This window comes from Balaenoptera musculus, chromosome 10, assembly GCF_009873245.2.
Source record: "Balaenoptera musculus isolate JJ_BM4_2016_0621 chromosome 10, mBalMus1.pri.v3, whole genome shotgun sequence".
In the NCBI taxonomy this organism is placed as follows: domain Eukaryota; kingdom Metazoa; phylum Chordata; class Mammalia; order Artiodactyla; family Balaenopteridae; genus Balaenoptera; species Balaenoptera musculus.
In genome coordinates, this window is record NC_045794.1 from 52,161,537 (window position 1) to 52,180,258 (window position 18,722).

General features: G+C 38.9%; 1 protein-coding gene across 1 annotated transcript; it reads left to right on the plus strand.

Moving 5' to 3' along the window:
* The first annotated feature begins 18,015 nt into the window (after positions 1 to 18,015).
* Positions 18,016 to 18,595, plus strand: LOC118902232 (histidine triad nucleotide-binding protein 1-like). Its single transcript, XM_036866340.1, has one exon. The coding sequence runs from the start codon at positions 18,058 to 18,060 to the stop codon at positions 18,436 to 18,438; it is 381 nt and encodes a 126-aa protein (XP_036722235.1). The 5' UTR covers positions 18,016 to 18,057; the 3' UTR covers positions 18,439 to 18,595.
* Positions 18,596 to 18,722: the final 127 nt, after the last annotated feature.

The window sequence follows — 18,722 nt, forward strand, 5'->3', positions numbered from 1 at the left end:
CAAGAGGACCTTTTTGAATAATAAAATTAAAATAATTAACAGTACATTTTGTTCATGCTTCAGGTAATATCACCTAACCAAACTTCTTAATTTACTTTAAATTTCCTAGTCCTTCAACCTTCTCTTGTGAATATATTGCATTCTCTTTGTTGTCCTTAACAAATCTGATTTTCCAATCTTTTTTTTTTTTCATGTTTGGGAAACAGCTTAAAAGAATTGATTATGAACTCAGGCTTTGTGGGGGTTTCTGCTTCTGGGGAGAATAGACAAGGACATGGGAGACCTTCTCTCCCATTGAAACAATAAGGAAAACCTAGAAAAAATTGTTTTCTATGGGGCCAGGCAGGGGTGGTATTCACATGAGGAAGCTTTGATTAACCTTAATCTCTCTTGAATTTCAGAGAGAAAGAAGCCTGTATAAGAGAGCAGAGAGTGAAGGCAGCCTTCCCTACCTAAGAAACCTTCCTCATAGGGAAACAGGATCAAGGGGAAATAGGCTAGGCTTTGGACCAGGTGGGGCTGTCAGGAGTTAAAGTTAAATTAAAGTCTGAAAAGCCCCAAATTCTGGGACAGATTCCTGGGATCTGCCTGCTCTTTTGAAGACCCTCCCCAACCATGAGTTTTGGTAAGATAGTAGCAGTGGAGGAAGGGCTGGTAAGCAGAGAGAAATTGCTTAGGTCTGTGCATTCCTGTGGTGTTTGGATTCCAGATCCCTGCCTGGAGATGAATCCAAAGATTAAAAATATTCCAAAAATATATGAAACTGCAGCCAATTTTCTTGCAGCTCAGCTACTGAAAGCATAAAAAAGGTTGTGACTCAGGAGGTTGGGGGGTTGGACTACTCACAGGTGATTTCAATCGATTTAAAGCTGTACCCCAGATATAGCTGAACTTGACTTTAAAAGAAATATTAATGATAAGCTCCTCACCCTAACTTCCAGATAGAGAAAAGGCTTGTATTTGCTGTGAAATAAAACAAAGTAAAACAAAACTAAGTATTTTACTTCAGTCATCACTGTTCTTTTATATATAATATTTAGAATACAATAAAAGAATTATGAAGCACACTAGGAAACAGGAAAATAGGATCTATAATCAAAAGAAAAAATAGTCAATAGAAACAGACCCATAGATTACTCAGTTATTGGAATTAATAAACTGAACTTTAAAACAACTAATACACATATGTTTTTAAAATTTTCAGGAAATGATGGCTATAATGGGTAAAAAGATTGGGTATTTCAGAAGAGATATGGAAAACTCTAAAAAAAGAACAAAATAGAAATTCTAGAACTGAAAAATACAGTATCTGAATCAAACACTCATTAGACTGAACACTGTCAAAGTGAGGATCAGTGAACTTGAAGACAGACAACCAATGTATCTATATTAATGTCAGATAGAGTAGACTTTAAGGCAAGAAGCATTACCAAATGAAAGAAGGACATTTCATAAGGATGAAAGGGAAAATCATTAAGAGGACAATAATGTTAAGTGTGAGTGAACCTCAAAATATATGAAGCAAAAATGGATAGAAATAAAGCCACAAGTATAGTTGGAGATCTTAATACACTCCTCTCTCAGTAACTGATAGATTAGTAGACAAAAAATGAGAAAGGATATGGAAAGTCTGAACCATTCTCTCAACTATATTAACTTGACATTTACATAACACTACACCAAACAGCTCCAAAATACTCATTCTTTTCAAGTGCATTTAGAATATTTACCAAGATAGAACTCGTGCTGAACTGTAAAAAGAAGTCTGAATAAATTCAAAAGACAGAACTTATACAGAGTATGTTCTTAGAACACAATAGAAAATAACAACAAAAAGAAATCAAGAGAAGCCCCCACATATTTAGAAATAAACAACATACTTCAAAGAAGGAATCGCAAGCAAAAAGAGAAAATATTTTGAACTGAGTTATAACAAAAACACAACAGAATTTGTGGATGCAGTAAATAGTGCTTAAAGAGAAATTTATAGCATTAGTGGCCTGCCTTACAAAATAAAAAATTTTTAAAAATCAGTGCTCTCATCTTCCACCTTTAGGAACTACTAAAAGAAAAGCAAATTAAGTACAAAGTAAGTAGAAAGAAGGAAAAAATAAAGAGCAGAAATCAATGAAATAGAAAGAGTCAACAAGGCTAAAACTTGGCTCATTGAAACACCTTATAACATTTATAAACCTTTAACAAAAGAGAGAAAATGTAAATTACCAATGTTAGGAGTGAAAGGGAGGCATCATTAGAGACCCTAGAGACATAAAATGTTAACAAGGTAATATCATAGCCTATGTTATGCCAATAAATCCAACGACTTAGATGAAGTGAACAAACTCCTTGAAAAACACGAATTAACAAACCTGACAAAAAAGAGATAAAATTTCTAAGCCCTATATCTGTTAAGGAAATTATATTTAAAATGAGAAAACGTCCCACAAAGAAAATCTCAGACCCAGATGATTTCACTGGTGAATTCTCCCAAATATTTAAGGAGAAATAATACCAATTTTACACAAATTAGATCAACATTAGAGGTTGTCGTTATTGCCATCAATATGCTTTTCCTAAGTCTCTTCCCTCAGTTTTCAGCATCTATCTTAAAACAGAGAACAGAAATTTTCCTTGTCTTCTACAAAAAGTCTGAGTTCAATGGGAGGTTATTTTGTAAATCCTTCCTTTCCTATCTGTGTTCCTTTGACTTCATGATATGTGGTGTTTGCAAAACACTCTATGTTGCCGTTGCCTCTTGACTTTAATCTTCCGTAACCTTTTTACACAAAACCAATTGTTCTTCTGGGACTCAAGAAAAAGGCCTGCCCAGCAGCGTGATCAAAAGTTTTTCAGAATCCTATCACAACTGGTTTTTTGGTGTCTTTTAATAACAACTAAAACTTTGTTTACTTGTTTCTTCATTTCTTTTGGATAAGCCTTTTCTAGAGAATGACAGAGAATTGTTCAGATCAAGTGTTTCCTGCTTTAATTTGGTTTCATATAATGGCTGAGATTTAAATTTGCATAGTAAATGGAAAATTTGTGAGCAATCACAATAATGGCTGGAGGAAGCTTTTTTTCCTGCCTTTCTTCAGAAATACTAAGAGACAGTTAGACTAAATCCTTCAGAAGCATTCTTTATTGCTGTTGTTTGATGTGGTTCCAGCCACATCAAACACAGGAGGCATCCAAACTTCTCTGACTTGAAATGACTGAGGTTGCATTTTTCAGAGACCCCAGGAAACTGGTAGTAATGACCAAAGAGTAGTCACAGTGAGAATGCCTGACCTGAGTGACAAAGCATTCATAACTGACTAAATGAAGAGGGAGCTGTTGCTCTGGACACCCCTTCTCCCTACCCCTTCTGGTTTTTTTTCACTTGATTTCCCCAGTGGCCGAAAGCTGAATTTTGTATCTGAAGGGCTGTGATATTCCACTGTATTAGAATACAGATTAAGCTGCTATAACAGATACTCTAAAATACAGTAGCTTTAATAAGATAATTTTTTTCTCTCTCATGTAACAGTTAGGAGGTAGGTTGGAAATCCATGGCAAGTAGATGGGTCTGTTCCACAAGGTCATCCTATATCTTATTTCTCCATCATCCCCCAGAGCAAGGTCTTAACCTTTGATCCATGGACCCTTGGGAGGCCATGCATAGAAGTTAGGGAATCTGTTGAACTTGGATGGAAAATGTTAACTCTTTATTTTTCATTCACCTCTAAATAAGATTTAGTGCTTCTTTCACTTTCAAACGTAGACAACAACCAACAATGATACTAGCAGTACCTATGACTTTGCCACCAAGAGAAACGACAGATAATTTTGTCATATTAATTTTTTGCAAATATCTTATAATATCACACTACATCACTACTAACAGTAGACCTGCCTTTAGAGCTTGCTATTTAATGGGTTAATAAACACATACTTATTATAGTAAAACTTCTAAACATAATTTTGAGATGTATATTTTAATATATTTTCCTTTTTAACCTTATGTATCTTTTTTTAAAAATTTTATTTATTTATTTATTTATTTATGGCTGTGTTGGGTCTTCGTTTCTGTGAGAGGGCTTTCTCTAGTTGTGGCAAGTGGGGGCCACCCTTCATCGCGGTGCGCGGGCCTCTCACTATCGCGGCCTCTCTTGTTGCGGAGCACAGGCTCCAGACGCGCAGGCTCAGCAATTGTGGCTCACGGGCCTAGTCGCTCTGCGACATGTGGGATCTTCCCAGACCAGAGCTCGAACCCGTGTCCCCTGCATTGGCAGGCAGACCCTCAACCACTGTGCCACCAGGGAAGCCCCAACCTTATGTATCTTATTTTATGCATTTATAAACTTTACTCTAAGAAGGGCTCCGTAGGTTTTACCAGACTGCCTAAGAGATCCACAGCACAAAATTGGTTAAAATCTCTGCTCTGAGATGTTTCCCTTGTCCTCATGGTAAAATCTTGCTTCTCTGATCCACGTCATTTATTCTAGTCAGAAGGAAGGGAGAAAGAGGAAGTGGGGTCAAGCATTTTCCTTATAAGAAAACATCCTAGAAGTTGCATACATCCCTTCTGCTTATATTATGCTAGTGGTAATATGGTCAAATGGCCACATCTAGCTGCAAGGGATGCAGGGACTGTACTGTCTAGGGGCCATGGGTGATGCTAAATAATGATGATAATGGTGGGGTGCTCTAGAGCTAAAATGAAGAGTAGGAGAATATATACAGGGTGTAGCTGACAATCTCTACTCCCACATAATTCTATCTGGACTCTGAAATATTTCAGTGATGCTTCAGTAAAATGTATGATTTCTCTTGATCTGGAGGGACAAGCACATTTTTAGTCATATTTGAACTGTGTCTATACTGTCTTTCTCCCAAAAGTTCAGGACACATTGCAGACGCTTTCATGAGAAATTGGTCTGTAAGATTTTCAGATAGACCACTGTGTTTTTGTTTTGTTTTGTTTTAGTTCCAAAAGAAAGGACTTAGTTTTCTTTTAATTGAAGTATAGTTGATTTACAATATTGTGTTAGTTTCAGGTGTACAGCATAGTGATTCAGTTTTTTTGTAGATTACATTCCATTACAGGATATTATAGGATATTGAGTGTAATTCCCTGTGCTGTATAGTAAATCCTTGTTGCTGATCTTTTTTATGTATAGTAGTTTGTATCTGTTAATCCCGTACCCCTAATTTGTCTTTCTCTGTCTGACTTATTTTCACTAAGCACAATATTCTCTAGGTCCATCCACATCACTACAAATGGCAGAATTTCATTCTTTTTTAGGGATGAGTAATATTCCATTATATATATATATATATGTATATGTATTACATCTTTTTAAGCCAGTCCTCTGTTGATGGGCATGTGAGTTTCTTCCATGTCTTGCCTATTGTACATAGTGCTGCTATGAACTGACCATTGTGTTTGTGGGCTAGAAAAGCATTATGAATGTAGAAGGTGCTTTCGTTAAATGGGAAGACCATACAAATTCAGATAACTACGTTCAACACGAGTGATAAAAAACATTCATGATCAATCCATCTAGTTGTGGAAGTCCTTTGTATAGAGTTAAAAGCTTTATTCAAGTTCTGTTTCTTTATTCAAGTTCTGTTTCTGGGTAAACATACATTGAATGTCTATTCTGTTACATGCAAGATGCTGGGGACTGGGTACACCAACATTAATGAGACAGATTTCTTATCTCCAAGAAGCTCAGAATCACATTTGAATGTGGGTGTGCATGTATGCTTGTGTATGTTGGGGTGGGGAGGATGGCACATGTAAGTAAAGTAAATTGTCTTTAAGTGTGATTGTTGCTAAAATAGAGAATAAAGGTGTTGTGGATATAGAAAAAAGATAGAAGGAAATGAATGTCCAAGTAAGGAATGGAAGATTAATTCTCAGAGGTGGAATTTATTATTTTTATTATTACACATGTAATCAATAAATCATCTGTCCCTGAGATGTATCTCTGTTTTCACCCTCTTTTGACTTGGAAACAGGTATCAACAGTTCTTTGCAAGCTTCTTAAAGAATTTTCTACTATCAAAACACAAGGCAGCAGTACAAATTTTATTGAATATTTTGTAAGGGATGAGGGTAACTGACATTGCACAGTTCAATGTTATTTCTCTCCAAATTATTTCACTTCAGAACATCCCTTGAGACCTTCCTCTTTTTCAGTCTCTCCAATCCAAAGTCAGTTAGGGGTTCATCTCTGCTGTTCCTCCAGAGCTAGCTCTTCTGCTCTGGTTTCTCTTACACTGGAATCTACAGCACCCTCTCCCTGGCCTGCAACTGGTCTTTCTTCTGCAGAGCAACTTAGTTTTACCCAGCAGTGCAACTCTGTTTACCTATATCCATAGTACAGTAGGGTCTTTTAAGTATAGAAAAGGCCACTCTTTCACATTGTATCGAGATGACGAATTTAAAAAAACATTGTGGCTACATCCAGAACTGTTCAGGACATCACTTGCTTTAGTGATGTGAGTGAAGCAAGATGCCGTAACATAGTGTTGGGGAAGTAGGGTTGGGTGATAAGGTGGCTCATTTTAATGATTATGTTACTTATGATTGCCTTTAATTGTATATAACAGTGATTCAGAGTGAATCAGAGTGACCGAGAGCTCCAAAGGGGCTCTTGAAATTCTGTATCTTCCCTACTCCTTAATGCTGTACAATATTTAAGTTCATCTTTTCAACTTTCCTAGAGAAACTAAATATTGTGCATAACTTGGAAGTAAAGGAAGGCCATGAAGAGAGAGGAGAGAGGAAGATGTACTAGGCTGGAAAAAACGGCAGAAGTAATACTGGGACATTGGGGTGGTGGTGGAGGTGAGGGCAGAATCAGGAGCTCTTCATCCCACGTCAAACTTCTATCTCCCTAAAGTTAACATAGCCAAACATCCGCTCAGCTCATTTCTAGTTTGGAAGGGTAGGATGAGAATGCCTTTCTAGCAGCTCTCTCTTGGTGTGTGTGTGTGTGTGTGTGTGTGTGTGTGTGTGTGTGTGTGTGTGTGTGTGTGTGTGTGTTTAAAAATGGCTAATTGAACTGGAGTCAAGGAAGGAGAAGGAAGGGTGGAAAGAGCAGGTTATAGTGGGGGTGACAGATACTAAATATTTCTCTAGGAGTGGCTAGTAGTGGAGGGGAAGAGAGAGTGGGTGTGCCTTTATTAGAGCTCCAACGGTTGTTTCACTTTATGTTACAAGTATTAGCAAACCTAACTCAAGCTTTTTTCAACGATAGGATTTTCATTAGAACATTGTTAAGAGAGTAGGCTTTGGAATAAGACTGCTTGGGTTTGAATTCTGGCTTTAACCTTCTGATCTTGAGTAAGTTACTTAATCCTGGTGTCAGTTTCGTCATTTGAATTAAATAAATTCATTAAATTGAATTAATAACGGTAAAGCACATAGAAAAGTGGCTTCTGGCAAGCCTTTCAACAAGTCTTAACTACTATTTGTTATTATCATGTTAGTAAAACCAACATCCCAAATCTATAAAGTCAGTTTGCAGAAGCTCACCAGGTAAAGGGAAATAATAAGATTCTTCACTTTGCTGTACTTTCATACACTGAGTATTTTAAATCATTATATTCACAGTGTTAACTGTGCCATTCTCTCCACAAAATTGTGTGTGTACATATGAATCACGGGGCTCTAATTTGAAACTCTGAACAAGCTGCATATGTAGTCACTTTAATTGTACAACAAACCTACAAAATATTTAAGTGTAAGTTATGATGATGATTTTTAAAAATTTATTTATTTATTTTTGGCTGCGTTGGGTCTTCGTGGCTGCACGTGGGCTTTCTCTAGTTGCGGCCAGCGGTGGCTACTCTTTGTTTCAGTGTGCGGGCTTATTGCGGTGGCTTCTCTTGTTGCGGAGCACGGGCTCTAGGCACATGGGTTAAGTAATTGTGGCTCGCGGGCTCTAGAGCGCAGGCTCAGTAGTTGTGGCGTGCGGGCTTAGTTGCTCCGTGGCATGTGGGATCTTCCCAGACCAGACCAGGGCTCAAACCCGTGTTCCCTGTATTGGCAGGTGGATTCTTAACCACTGCACCACCAGGGAAGTCTCTATGATGATGATTAAACACAGATAAGCTGCAGTTATCAAAACCTGGACCCAAATTGACTCTACAGGATGAATAATTAGGTAGCAGTGTAAAGAATGCTCGTCAGGACCCAGCTGCTGATTAGATCCGTGCTGTTTCAATGTTCTCCCAGCTGGAATGGCCAAAAAAGCAGTCAGACATTAGCCTGTGGCTTTTGGGGGTAATTTACAGTCTGTCGACACAGGGGTGGCGTGAACACTATGGCACTCCTCAGGCTGCTGGTTAGCATACTGTAGTTTTAATCCCATAAACCAATAAATGAAGGAGAGAAAAAGAAACCCAGACTGTAACTGGAGGAAAGGAGAGAAAGAAAGGGAAAACAGAAGGAAGAATAATTTTCATGAAATGTCTTCTTTGGGCCACTTTCTAGGAACTTTCAAATATTATCCTCACATCAACCCTGTGGGAAAGATATTCCTATCCCCACTGGTCACAGACATCGTTGGCTGTCCATGTAACAACTATTTCTCTCCTTTTTTTTTTTTCTTGCTGGTTGAGCTTCACTTTTTTTGAGTGTTTACCTCTTTCGTATAACTTAGGTCCTTCACATGTTCCCATCCCTCAGTAACAAAGGTAATCCGGATGGGTCACTGCTTTCCCATTATCCTCGACAAGAATTGTGTAGCCCTGAACAAGAGATAAAATTCTAGTCAATGAAAGGTGACGACCAGGATGCTGGGAAGATTCTGAGCAAGATTTCTTTATTCTCTAAATGAGACCCTGGAAGGAGGCAGGCCTTCTTATGCAGCTGTGCATAGTTGCATCTGCACAGGTTGCATGAATGAGTGGGGGTCGTCTTGGGGTCATAAGCGGAGCCAGCCTGAGAACAAAACAGACACACTGAAGTGCCTCCTGTCTTTGGACTTTAGTGCATGATTATAAACAGTCTCTTTGTCTAATCCTCTTTGGGGTGGGGTTCTATTACTTGTAGACAAAAACATCTAACTGATATACCATTTTCCATATTATGAGAAAACTGAGGTACAGAAAGGTAAAGAGACCTACCTACACTTGCATGCATGATAAGGAGTAGAGAGAGCAGGTTATGCCTTCTGGTATGGAGATAAGATGTGTGTCTTTTAAACAGCACTGCCTCCCACCCCCAACACACACTCACACTCCAATCTGACAACTTCTGTCTTTGAACTGGTAATTTGCACTTACTGTAGTTACTGATACATTGGATCTGTTGCTCTTGTTTAGATGATTATTTCAGTTTGCTCCACTTTTTCCATATTTCTTTTGAATACGTTTTACTTAGATAAACAGACATCTCTGTCTTCCCCCCAACAAGATAAGTCTACATACGCTTATGCTCTTAAAACTCTCCCCCTACCTTTCTCTACGCTGATCTCATCATTTTGATGTTATCTAGAAATTTAATTAGGGGTTATTATGTGTATATATATTTCTTTTTCTCTTCTTCAAATTTAACTATTTTTAAATAACAGAAACTCTAACAAGATACTTATTCATCTATCTATCTTACTATAAATTTGTCTTATAGTTAAAATTCATAATATTTACTTATTCTAAAGTTAATCAGTGGCCTGATGAGTGGCCTTATGTTGGTCTCCAGTATGTTAAAAGTTGTGTATAGTGGTTGTTTCATTGCAAATTAAAAATTCCTTCTAAAATTTGTGAATTTGAGTCAAGCATTTGTGTACCCTTTGAAGTCTTCAGGGAACTATACTCAATATCTTGTAATAACCTATAATGGAAAAGAATATATATACCATTTTTTTTAAATATTGAAAGAAAAGATCCTAGCACTTCCTGTTAGTTAGACATGTGGGCAAGATAAAAATATGTTCAGCCATTCAATGTCTCAGAAGAATGGTCACATTAAGACTCACATTGAAGAAGTGTTTAGGATAAAGTACTTTAAAAAGAAGGAAAATCCAAGAGATGCTGCATGAGATACATGAAATAAAGGTATTTAAATATCTTAGTGAAGAAAAAAAATGTATTCTACTGAGGAGTATAGTTCCCTGTGCTATACAGTAGGTCCTTGTTGTTTATCTATTTTATATATAGTAGTGTGTGTATATTAATCCCATGTTCCTAATTTATCCCTTCTCCCCACCTTTCCCCTTTGGTAACCATAAGTTTGTTTTCTATGTCTGTGAGTCTATTTCTGTTTTGTAAATAAGTTTGTTTGTATCATTTTTTAAGATTCCACATATAAGTGATATCATATAATATCTGTCTTTCTTTGCCTGACTTACTTCACTTAATATGATAATCTCTAGGTTCATCCATATTGCTGCAAATGACATTGTTTCATTCTTTTTTATGGATGACTAATACTCCACTGTGTATGTACAACATCTCTTCTTTATTCATCTGTCGATGGACATTCAGGTTGCTTCCATGTCTTGACTATTGTAAATAGTGCCTCACTGAACATTGGGGTGCATGTATCTTTTTGAATTAGAGTTTTCATCTTTTCTGGATGTATGCCCAGGAGTGAGAATGCTGGATCATATGGTAACTCTATTTTTAGTTTTTGTGTAACCTCTGTACTGTTCTCCATAGTGGCTGCACCACTTTACATTCCCACCAACAGTGTAGGAGGGTTCCCTTTTTTTCCACACCCTCTCCAGCATTTATTATTTGTAAGCTTTTTAATGATGTCCATTCTGACTGGTGTGAGGTGATACCTCATTGTAGTTTTTTTTTTTTTTTAAGTTTGTAATTAATTAATTAGTTAATTAATTTATGGCTGTGTTGGGTCTTCGCTTCTGTGTGAGGGCCCTCTCTAGTTGTGGCAAGTGGGGGCCACTCTTCATCGCAGTGCGCGGGCCTCTCACTATCGTGGCCTCTCTTGTTGCGGAGCACAGGCTCCAGACGCGCAGGCTCAGTAATTGTGGCTCACGGGCCTAGTTGCTCCGCGGCATGTGGGATCCTCCCAGACCAGGGCTCGAACCCGTGTCCCCTGCATTGGCAGACAGATTCTCAACCACTGCGCCACCAGGGAAGCCCCCCTCATTGTAGTTTTGATTTGCATTTCTCTATTAATTAGTGATATTGAACATATTTTCATATGCCTGTTGGCCATCTGTACGTCTTCTTTGGAGAAATGTCTATTTAGGTCTTCTGCCCATTTTTTGATTTGGGTTACTTTTTTTTTTTTTTTGATATTAAGCTGTATGAGCTATTTGTATATTTTGGAAACTAATCCCTTGTCAGTCCCATTGCTTGCAAACGTTTCTCCCAGACCATAGGTTGTCTTTTCCTTCGCTGTGCAAAAGCTTTTAGGTTTAATTAGGTCCCATTTGTTTATTTTTGTTTTTATTTCCATTACTCTAGAAGGATGGATCAAAAAAAATATTGCTGCAATTTATGTCAAAGAGTGTTCTGCCTATGTTTTCCTCTAGGAGTTTTATAGTATCTGGTCTTACATTTAGGTCTTCAATCCATTTTGAGTTTATTTTTGTATGTGGTGTTAGAGAATGTTCTAATTTCATTCTTTTACATGTAGCTGTCCAGTTTTCCCAGTACCACTTATTGAAGAGACTGTCTTTTCTTCATTGTATATTCTTGCCTCCTTTGTTGTAGATTAATTGACCATAAATGCATGGATTTATTTCTGGACTTTCTATCCTGTTCCATTGATCTATGTGTCTGCTTTTGTGCCAGTACCACACTGTTTTTATGACTGTAGCTTTGTAGTATAGTCTGAAGCCAGGAAGCATGATTCCTCCAGCTCCATTCTTCTTTCTCAAGATTGTTTCTCAAGATTCAGGGTCTTTTGTGTTTCCATACAAATTAAAATTTTTTTTGTTCTAGTTCTGTGAAGAATGCCATTGGTAATTTGATAGGGATTGCATTGAATCTGTAGATTGCCTTGGGTAGTATGGTCATTTTAACAATGTTTATTCTTCCAATCCAAGAATATGGTATATCTTTCCATCTGTTTGAGTCGTCTTCAATTTCTTTCATCAGCATCTTATAGTTTTCAGAGTACAGGGTCTTACAGTTTTCAAAACTCCTTAGGTAGGTTTATTCCTAGGTATTTTATTCTTTTTGATGTCATGGTAAATGGGATTGCTTCCTTAATTTCTGTTTCTGATATTTCATTGTTAGTTTAGCGAAATGCAGCAGATTTCTGTATATTAGTCTTGTATCCGGCAATTTTACCAACTTCATTGATGAGCTCTAGTAGTTTTCTGGTAGCATCTTTAGGATTTTCTATGCATAGCATCATATCCCCTGCAGACAGTGACAGTTTTACTTCTTTTCCAATTTGGATTCCTTTTATTTCTTTTTGTTCTCTGATTGCCGTGGCTAGGACTTCCAAAACTATGTTGAATAAAAGTAGTGAGAGTGGATGTCCTTGTCTTGTTCCTGATCTTAGAAGAAATGCTTTCAGCTTTTCTCCATTGAGTATGATGTTAGCTGTAGGTTTGTCATATATGGCCTTTATTATGTTGAGGTATGTTCCCTCAATGCCCACTTGCTAGAGAGCTTTTATCGTAAATGGGTGTTGAATTTTGTCAAAAGCTTTTTCTGAATCTATTGAGATGATCATATGGTTTTTCTTCATTTTGTTGATGCAGTGTATCACACTGATTGATTTGCAGATATTGAAAAATCCTTGCATCCCTGGGATAAATCCCACTTGATCATGGTATATGATCCTTTCAATGTATTGTTGGAGTTGGTTTGCTAGTATTTTGTTGCCGATTTTTGCATCTATGTTCATCAGTGATATTGACCTGTAATTTTTTTGTGTGTGTGACATCTTTGTCTGGTTTTGGTATCACGATGATGGCCTCATAGAATGAGTGCAGAAGTGTTCCTTCCTCTGCAATTAGAGATGTTTTTTTTAAAAATAAACCAACCTGTTTCATCTGTGCTATAGGCTATGGAGGGAAGAGTCACATGTCTACACGTGAGCCAGAGTATTTATTAAGTGGACAGGAACATGGCCTGACTCCTCACTGGCCACCATGGTGTGAGACCTCACCAAGGGGAAAGTGAATCTGGAAGAAGAGTGAATAGCAGAGGCCATCTGGTTTCGTGCCACACCCCCACAGGGAGATTCTCTTGCAGAGGTAAACTTAAAAGATTTGGGCTTTTATAAAGGGAAGGACAATTTTCACTTTATACCTCTACCCTCACAGTGGCATAGCAGGGCAGGTTTTCCTGATAGGGTTCTGTAGCTGTCACTCATCACTCACTATCAAGCCTCCAGCAGGGCAGATACACGAAACAATTGCATTTCTTTTTCCTACAGAGCCTGTCTGCCTTCAGACTCCTTCTCAAAGCAGAGTTCCAGGCACCAGCCAACACTAATTGTGGAGGGCTGACACACTAGATAAAACTTATTTGCTGCTCCACCTCTGTGCTTTTCCTAACGTCCCTCCAGAAAGAAATACACTAGTGCTCTGCCCATTCTATGAGGTGCTGCTTTTGCTAAGATGCAAAGCTTGTTAATGGGTTGATGTGTTTTCCTTCCAGGTAATATATTTCTCTTTAAAGTGTAGAGAGTGTTTTAATGTGGAGGAATGATCTAAAGGCTGGAAGTTTCAGTAAGTCAAGTGAACAGGAAGGCAGCATAATATGGCAAAAAGGGCACAGATTGTGGCATAATAGGCACTCGGTAAATGTTAGTTCCAGTTCTGTTTTTGTGTTGAGTGCCTCCCGATTATCTAGTACTGTAACAAAGACCTGATCTTGGGTGGCCTCGGCCTGCAACGGCTTGAAGCAGGATTTTGGTTCCTGGCCAGAGAGTGAGGTCGGGCAGCAACAGTGAGAGTGCTGAATCCCAGCCACCAGACCACCAGGGACCAGTGGCCAGTGACAAGGCCCTGGCCCATCGGCTTTGTAGAAATGAATTTCCACATAGAGACGGAAACTAGTGAAGCAAGTAAAGTATTTATTAGGAGGAAAACAGTACAGTAGGTGTGGATAGACACACAGGTGGGCTCAGAGAGAGAGTCGCACCCTCAGGGTAGTTTGAATCACTTTTTTGGGGCATTTCTTCCGGGTTTCCTTTGACCAATCATCCTGCTTTGCCTGGTTCTGAGTCCGTATTTGGTTTATCTCAGCATCCTCCCATGTGCTCACGCGTATTTTAGCCAAAATGGATTCTAGTGAAAAGGCCTATGGGTAGTTGACATCACTTACTATGGGGTGGCACCCCCTCCCTTTTTGACCTCCAAGGAGCCTTTCTGTGCATGTGTAGTTGGGAAGGTCTCCTTGACTTCAAGAATGAGGAATATGTGGTCTTTTATCTCTTATCTGGGCAGGGCCCAGCCTCCTCTATCATCCTGCTTTTATGGAGTTTCTGCTGTTACGGAGTTTCTGTCCACAGGGGAGAAACTGTTCAGCCTGGGACCCATCTATCTCCTGCTTCATACCCACAAAAGTTTAAGATATGGACCTTTTCTTTAGGAAGGTTTTATTTATATTGATGAGATAATACAAGGCAATCTTTTCTTTTTCTTCAGAGACTACTGTATTACAGGCAGCAGTGTGGGCAATACAACTGACTTAAAATTCGGAAAGAAAAGAGCAGTCAGTTATCTGCTGTGTTGTCTACACAATCTCAAACCAGCAGCTGAGTTTTTTTCACTGAACTCTTTTGGGTATTAGAAGGCAGACTAAATATTTTACTTTCTGCCCAGCAACTTGAGGATGGAAAACACATCATTTGATTAATTAAAAGCAAAAGGTTGGAACTACTTACCTTTCCATTCTTTAATTAACAAAGCCCACAGGCCACATGAGGAAGTAATAACACTCATTATGTTGTGATGAAGGACTGTGATGATGAGTTAAGTCAGACAGGACTCCAGGCACGATTCCCTTCAAGGCTTCCCCAAGATGTTGTCCCGAATGTAGACAGATCCTTACTTGTTGAAGAATTCGATCTCACCAGTCCTGGCACATGCTTTTTCAGAGAGTACATTTCCTTTTGCAAGGGAAAGAAGAGCCCTTGAAACAAAGGGTTATATTTTAATTAAGCCTAGGCATCCTTTCTGGAATTTCCTTTATTGAAAGAACACCTCCTTTGATTTGTATCTGTTTGTGTTAGTCTTTGGCACAAAAAAAAGACTGATCCCTTCCAGGCAGAACTGTCCCATCTGAATGATCAAAAACTACATCAACTGACTTACAAACCAACAAATTATTTTCTTATTGTCCCTTAAATCTCCCAGGAAGCACTGGGAGATTTTTGAAGATAGTCTCCATTCCCCAGGCTTTGTTCACCATCCTTCATGCCTGTGGGTGGTCTCGAGGAATTTGAGGAAATGACACTCATCCTACCTGCAGGTGGAAGCACCCCCATCCCCTTCCTCCAGAGTCCTTGGCTCCGGTGCTCAGCGTGAGAGCTTCCCTTGCTGTATCACCGAGGCATCGCTGAAATTTTTAGTCAAGTGGCTTGTCACCCCCAGGGAAAGTGAGCTTTAAAATAATGTTCGCTGCTCATTCAACTACGGCAGCATCAGTTAAGACGCTTTGTCCACATAAATGTAAAAGAGGAATGAAATAGCAGACTCACTTTCCTTTCCTAAGTCCACTCTCTGGTGGGAATAAGAAATAACTCTTGGGAGATTGGGATTGACATATATACACTAATATGTATAAAACGGATAACTAATAAGAACCTGCTGTATTAAAAAATAAAAAAAATAAATAAAAAAGAAAATTCAAAAAAAAAAAGAAATAAATCAATAGCATTAGTATGAGACATTGGGTGTCAAGATTTTTGCCCTCGTTTCCATTTTTTTTTGAGATTAAATTCAACATCTCCATTATCTTTAAGAATCAGAGATGGTGATAGGTTTTCAATTGGATTTTTTTTTCCCAGAAAGGAAATAAAGGCCTGTAAAAAAAAAGACTCTTTTTAAATGATCTCATGGGAAGCCCCAAATTGAGCAGCAATTGGATTTTCTAGAAGTCTAACAAATATGCTTTTTAAGTGACCCTCTGATGGAATACCTGTAAAAAAATCCTTGCTTCTTCACATGAAGATTCATTCACCAAGTTTGATTGTATAATAGAAGTCACCATTTTAAGTTAAATGAATTCTAAACTGTTACTTACTTCTTGTTTTTATTTTAATGGCGTGATGGAGTCTTTGCTGGAAATTTAGAAAAATTTTGTGGCTGACTTTGCATGCCACATTTAGGCAAGTTGTAAATTTTATGGCTCTGGAAATACAGTGTTAGCAGTGGAAATGCTGACCCCTCTCTGATTATAGTGGCACAAATAACAATGCTATAATCTTTGTCATTGAAAAAATTGCATAATGCTAGAACCTTGAACATGACCTGAATTGTAGAATATTTTAAAACTAGCTGAGGGAAAGCATCCCCAATTCCATGGAGTCAGTGCCTGTCTTCACCAAGCTGGTTTAGCTACAGGTACGGAAGCCCTCCAAATGTACTTTCTCCTTCTTTTAGATCCTGACATAATCTGGTAGGATGTGAGGAGCCCCACCTCCAGTAATAGGCAGGTGGAATCTGAAACTTGAAGTCCTTCATTAAATCTGGTATCTGTTGTGATTAATGTGAACCTGGGCTGACACCACCCTGGTACAAACTACCACTAACTCTTGCCTGGTTATTGACCTTACCTCTTATCTGGTCTTCCCAGATCCCCTCTGACACGCCTATCATCCATTCTCACACAGCCTCCAATTTGGCAATCAGATTATGTCTTTGAGTTGTGTTAGTTTGCATCCTCTGAGAAGCATATGGCAAAACAGGATTAGACGTGCCTGCTTACTTGTTGGGGGAAAAGGAGAGAGGGCTGAACAAGATGGAGAGAATCTTCAGACAGAGATACAGGCCTGATCCCTCTGAAGGAGGCTGGTGGGAAGAGTGTCAGACTGCAGTGCAGGTCTAAGAAAGTTTCTCGCTGCCTGATGAGGAGTACGTGAGTCAAAATTGCCATGTGTCATGTGTTGTGAGAATCAGTCTGCATTATTATCCCTGTGTCAACAAAAAAATAATCAGTCGATCTAAGAAAGAAATGGAAAATTTTATTCAAGCCAAGTTGAGGATTATAACACGGGAACAGCACCTCAGAAAGCTCTGAGAACTGTTCTGCCTGTTAGAAGTCAAGGCACAGTTATATAAGTATTTTGAGATAGAGGGCTGTAGAGTAAATGACACATTATTGTACGTATTATTGACAGTTTACACAATCCAGATCTAAGAGTCATTGTGGCCCCTTACAAGATCAAGAAGGAATGTTATCTTTTAAGGACCTGTCTTGTTGATGCTAGGAGAATGTTTCTCTTTTTGGTTGACCAGGTATTTCTGCCGATGGGGAAGCTTTGGTCAATGCATAATGCAGATACACAATGCACAGTAGAGGGGAGAGAGGAGGCCAAAGGGCAGAGAACATTTTTTTATGTTTAAATTTTTCTTGTCTTGCCATGAAATACGAACTTTATTTCACACCTGCTGTACTTTGTCCTTGGCTGACAGCAACCGTGGGAAGTGTGGCCTCAGTGTGGACATCTATTACAGATTCAGAGCACAGCACTTGGGGAAATCTGAGACAGCCACCATGGGTGTGCTCTGGAGACCTCTAGCTCCTTCCTAATATCATCCTCAGAGGTCTGTCAAAGAAACAATCTTAATAAAGAGTGTTCTGCAAATCGAGCTCAAAGACTGGGCCGTTTTTGAATCAGATTGTCACCACTAAGTACTTCCATCTTTGGTGTCTCCCTCATTGTGATGGTTCATTTTATGTGTCAACTTGACAGGGCCACAGGGTGCCCAGATATTTGGTTAAACATTATTTCTGGGTGTTTTGGATGAGATTAGCATTTGAATCAGTAGACTGAGTAAAAGCAGATTGCTCTCTTTAATTTGGGTGGGCCTTGTCTAATACAGTGAGAGCCTAAATAAAACAAAAAGGCTGAATAAGCCTCCTCCCGACCTTCTCCCCGGCCGGCCATGCGGGAGGGAGGCCAAGATGGCAGATGAGATCGCTAAGGCTCAGGCCGCCCGGCCTGGTGGCGACACGATCTTCGGGAAGATCATTCGCAAGGAAATCCCAGCCAAAATCATTTATGAGGATGACCAGGGTCTTGCTTTCCATGACGTTTCCCCTCAAGCACCAACACATTTTCTGGTGATACCCAAGAAACATATATCCCAGATTTCTGCAGCAGAAGATGACGATGAAGGTCTTCTTGGACATTTAATGATTGTTGGCAAGAAATGTGCTGCTGATCTGGGCCTGAAGAAGGGTTATCGAATGGTGGTGAATGAAGGTTCAGATGGGGGACAGTCTGTCTATCATGTTCATCTCCATGTTCTTGGAGGTCGGCAGATGAATTGGCCTCCTGGTTAAGTGTGTTGTAGGGATCATTTTCCCTTCTCTATGCAGTGATCAGGTCTGCAAGTTCCAATATGCAAAACAATACTTTTTTTTTTGCCTGTGTATGGAGAGATTGCAGAAATAATTTTAAAAACCCATACGTAATAAAAGACATTGTTGCATGGTCAAAAAAAAAAAAAAAAAAAAGGCTGAATAAGAGATAATTTGCTCTTTGCCTGACTGCCGAGCTGGGGTATCAGTCTTCTTCTACCCTCGGACTGGGACTTCTACCGTTGGAGCTCCTTGTTCTCAGGCCT

Excerpts from the sequence above, each read along its gene's own strand:
- LOC118902232 (XM_036866340.1), top strand. The coding sequence starts at position 18,058 with ATGGCAGATGAGATCGCTAAGGCTCAGGCCGCCCGGCCTGGTGGCGAC.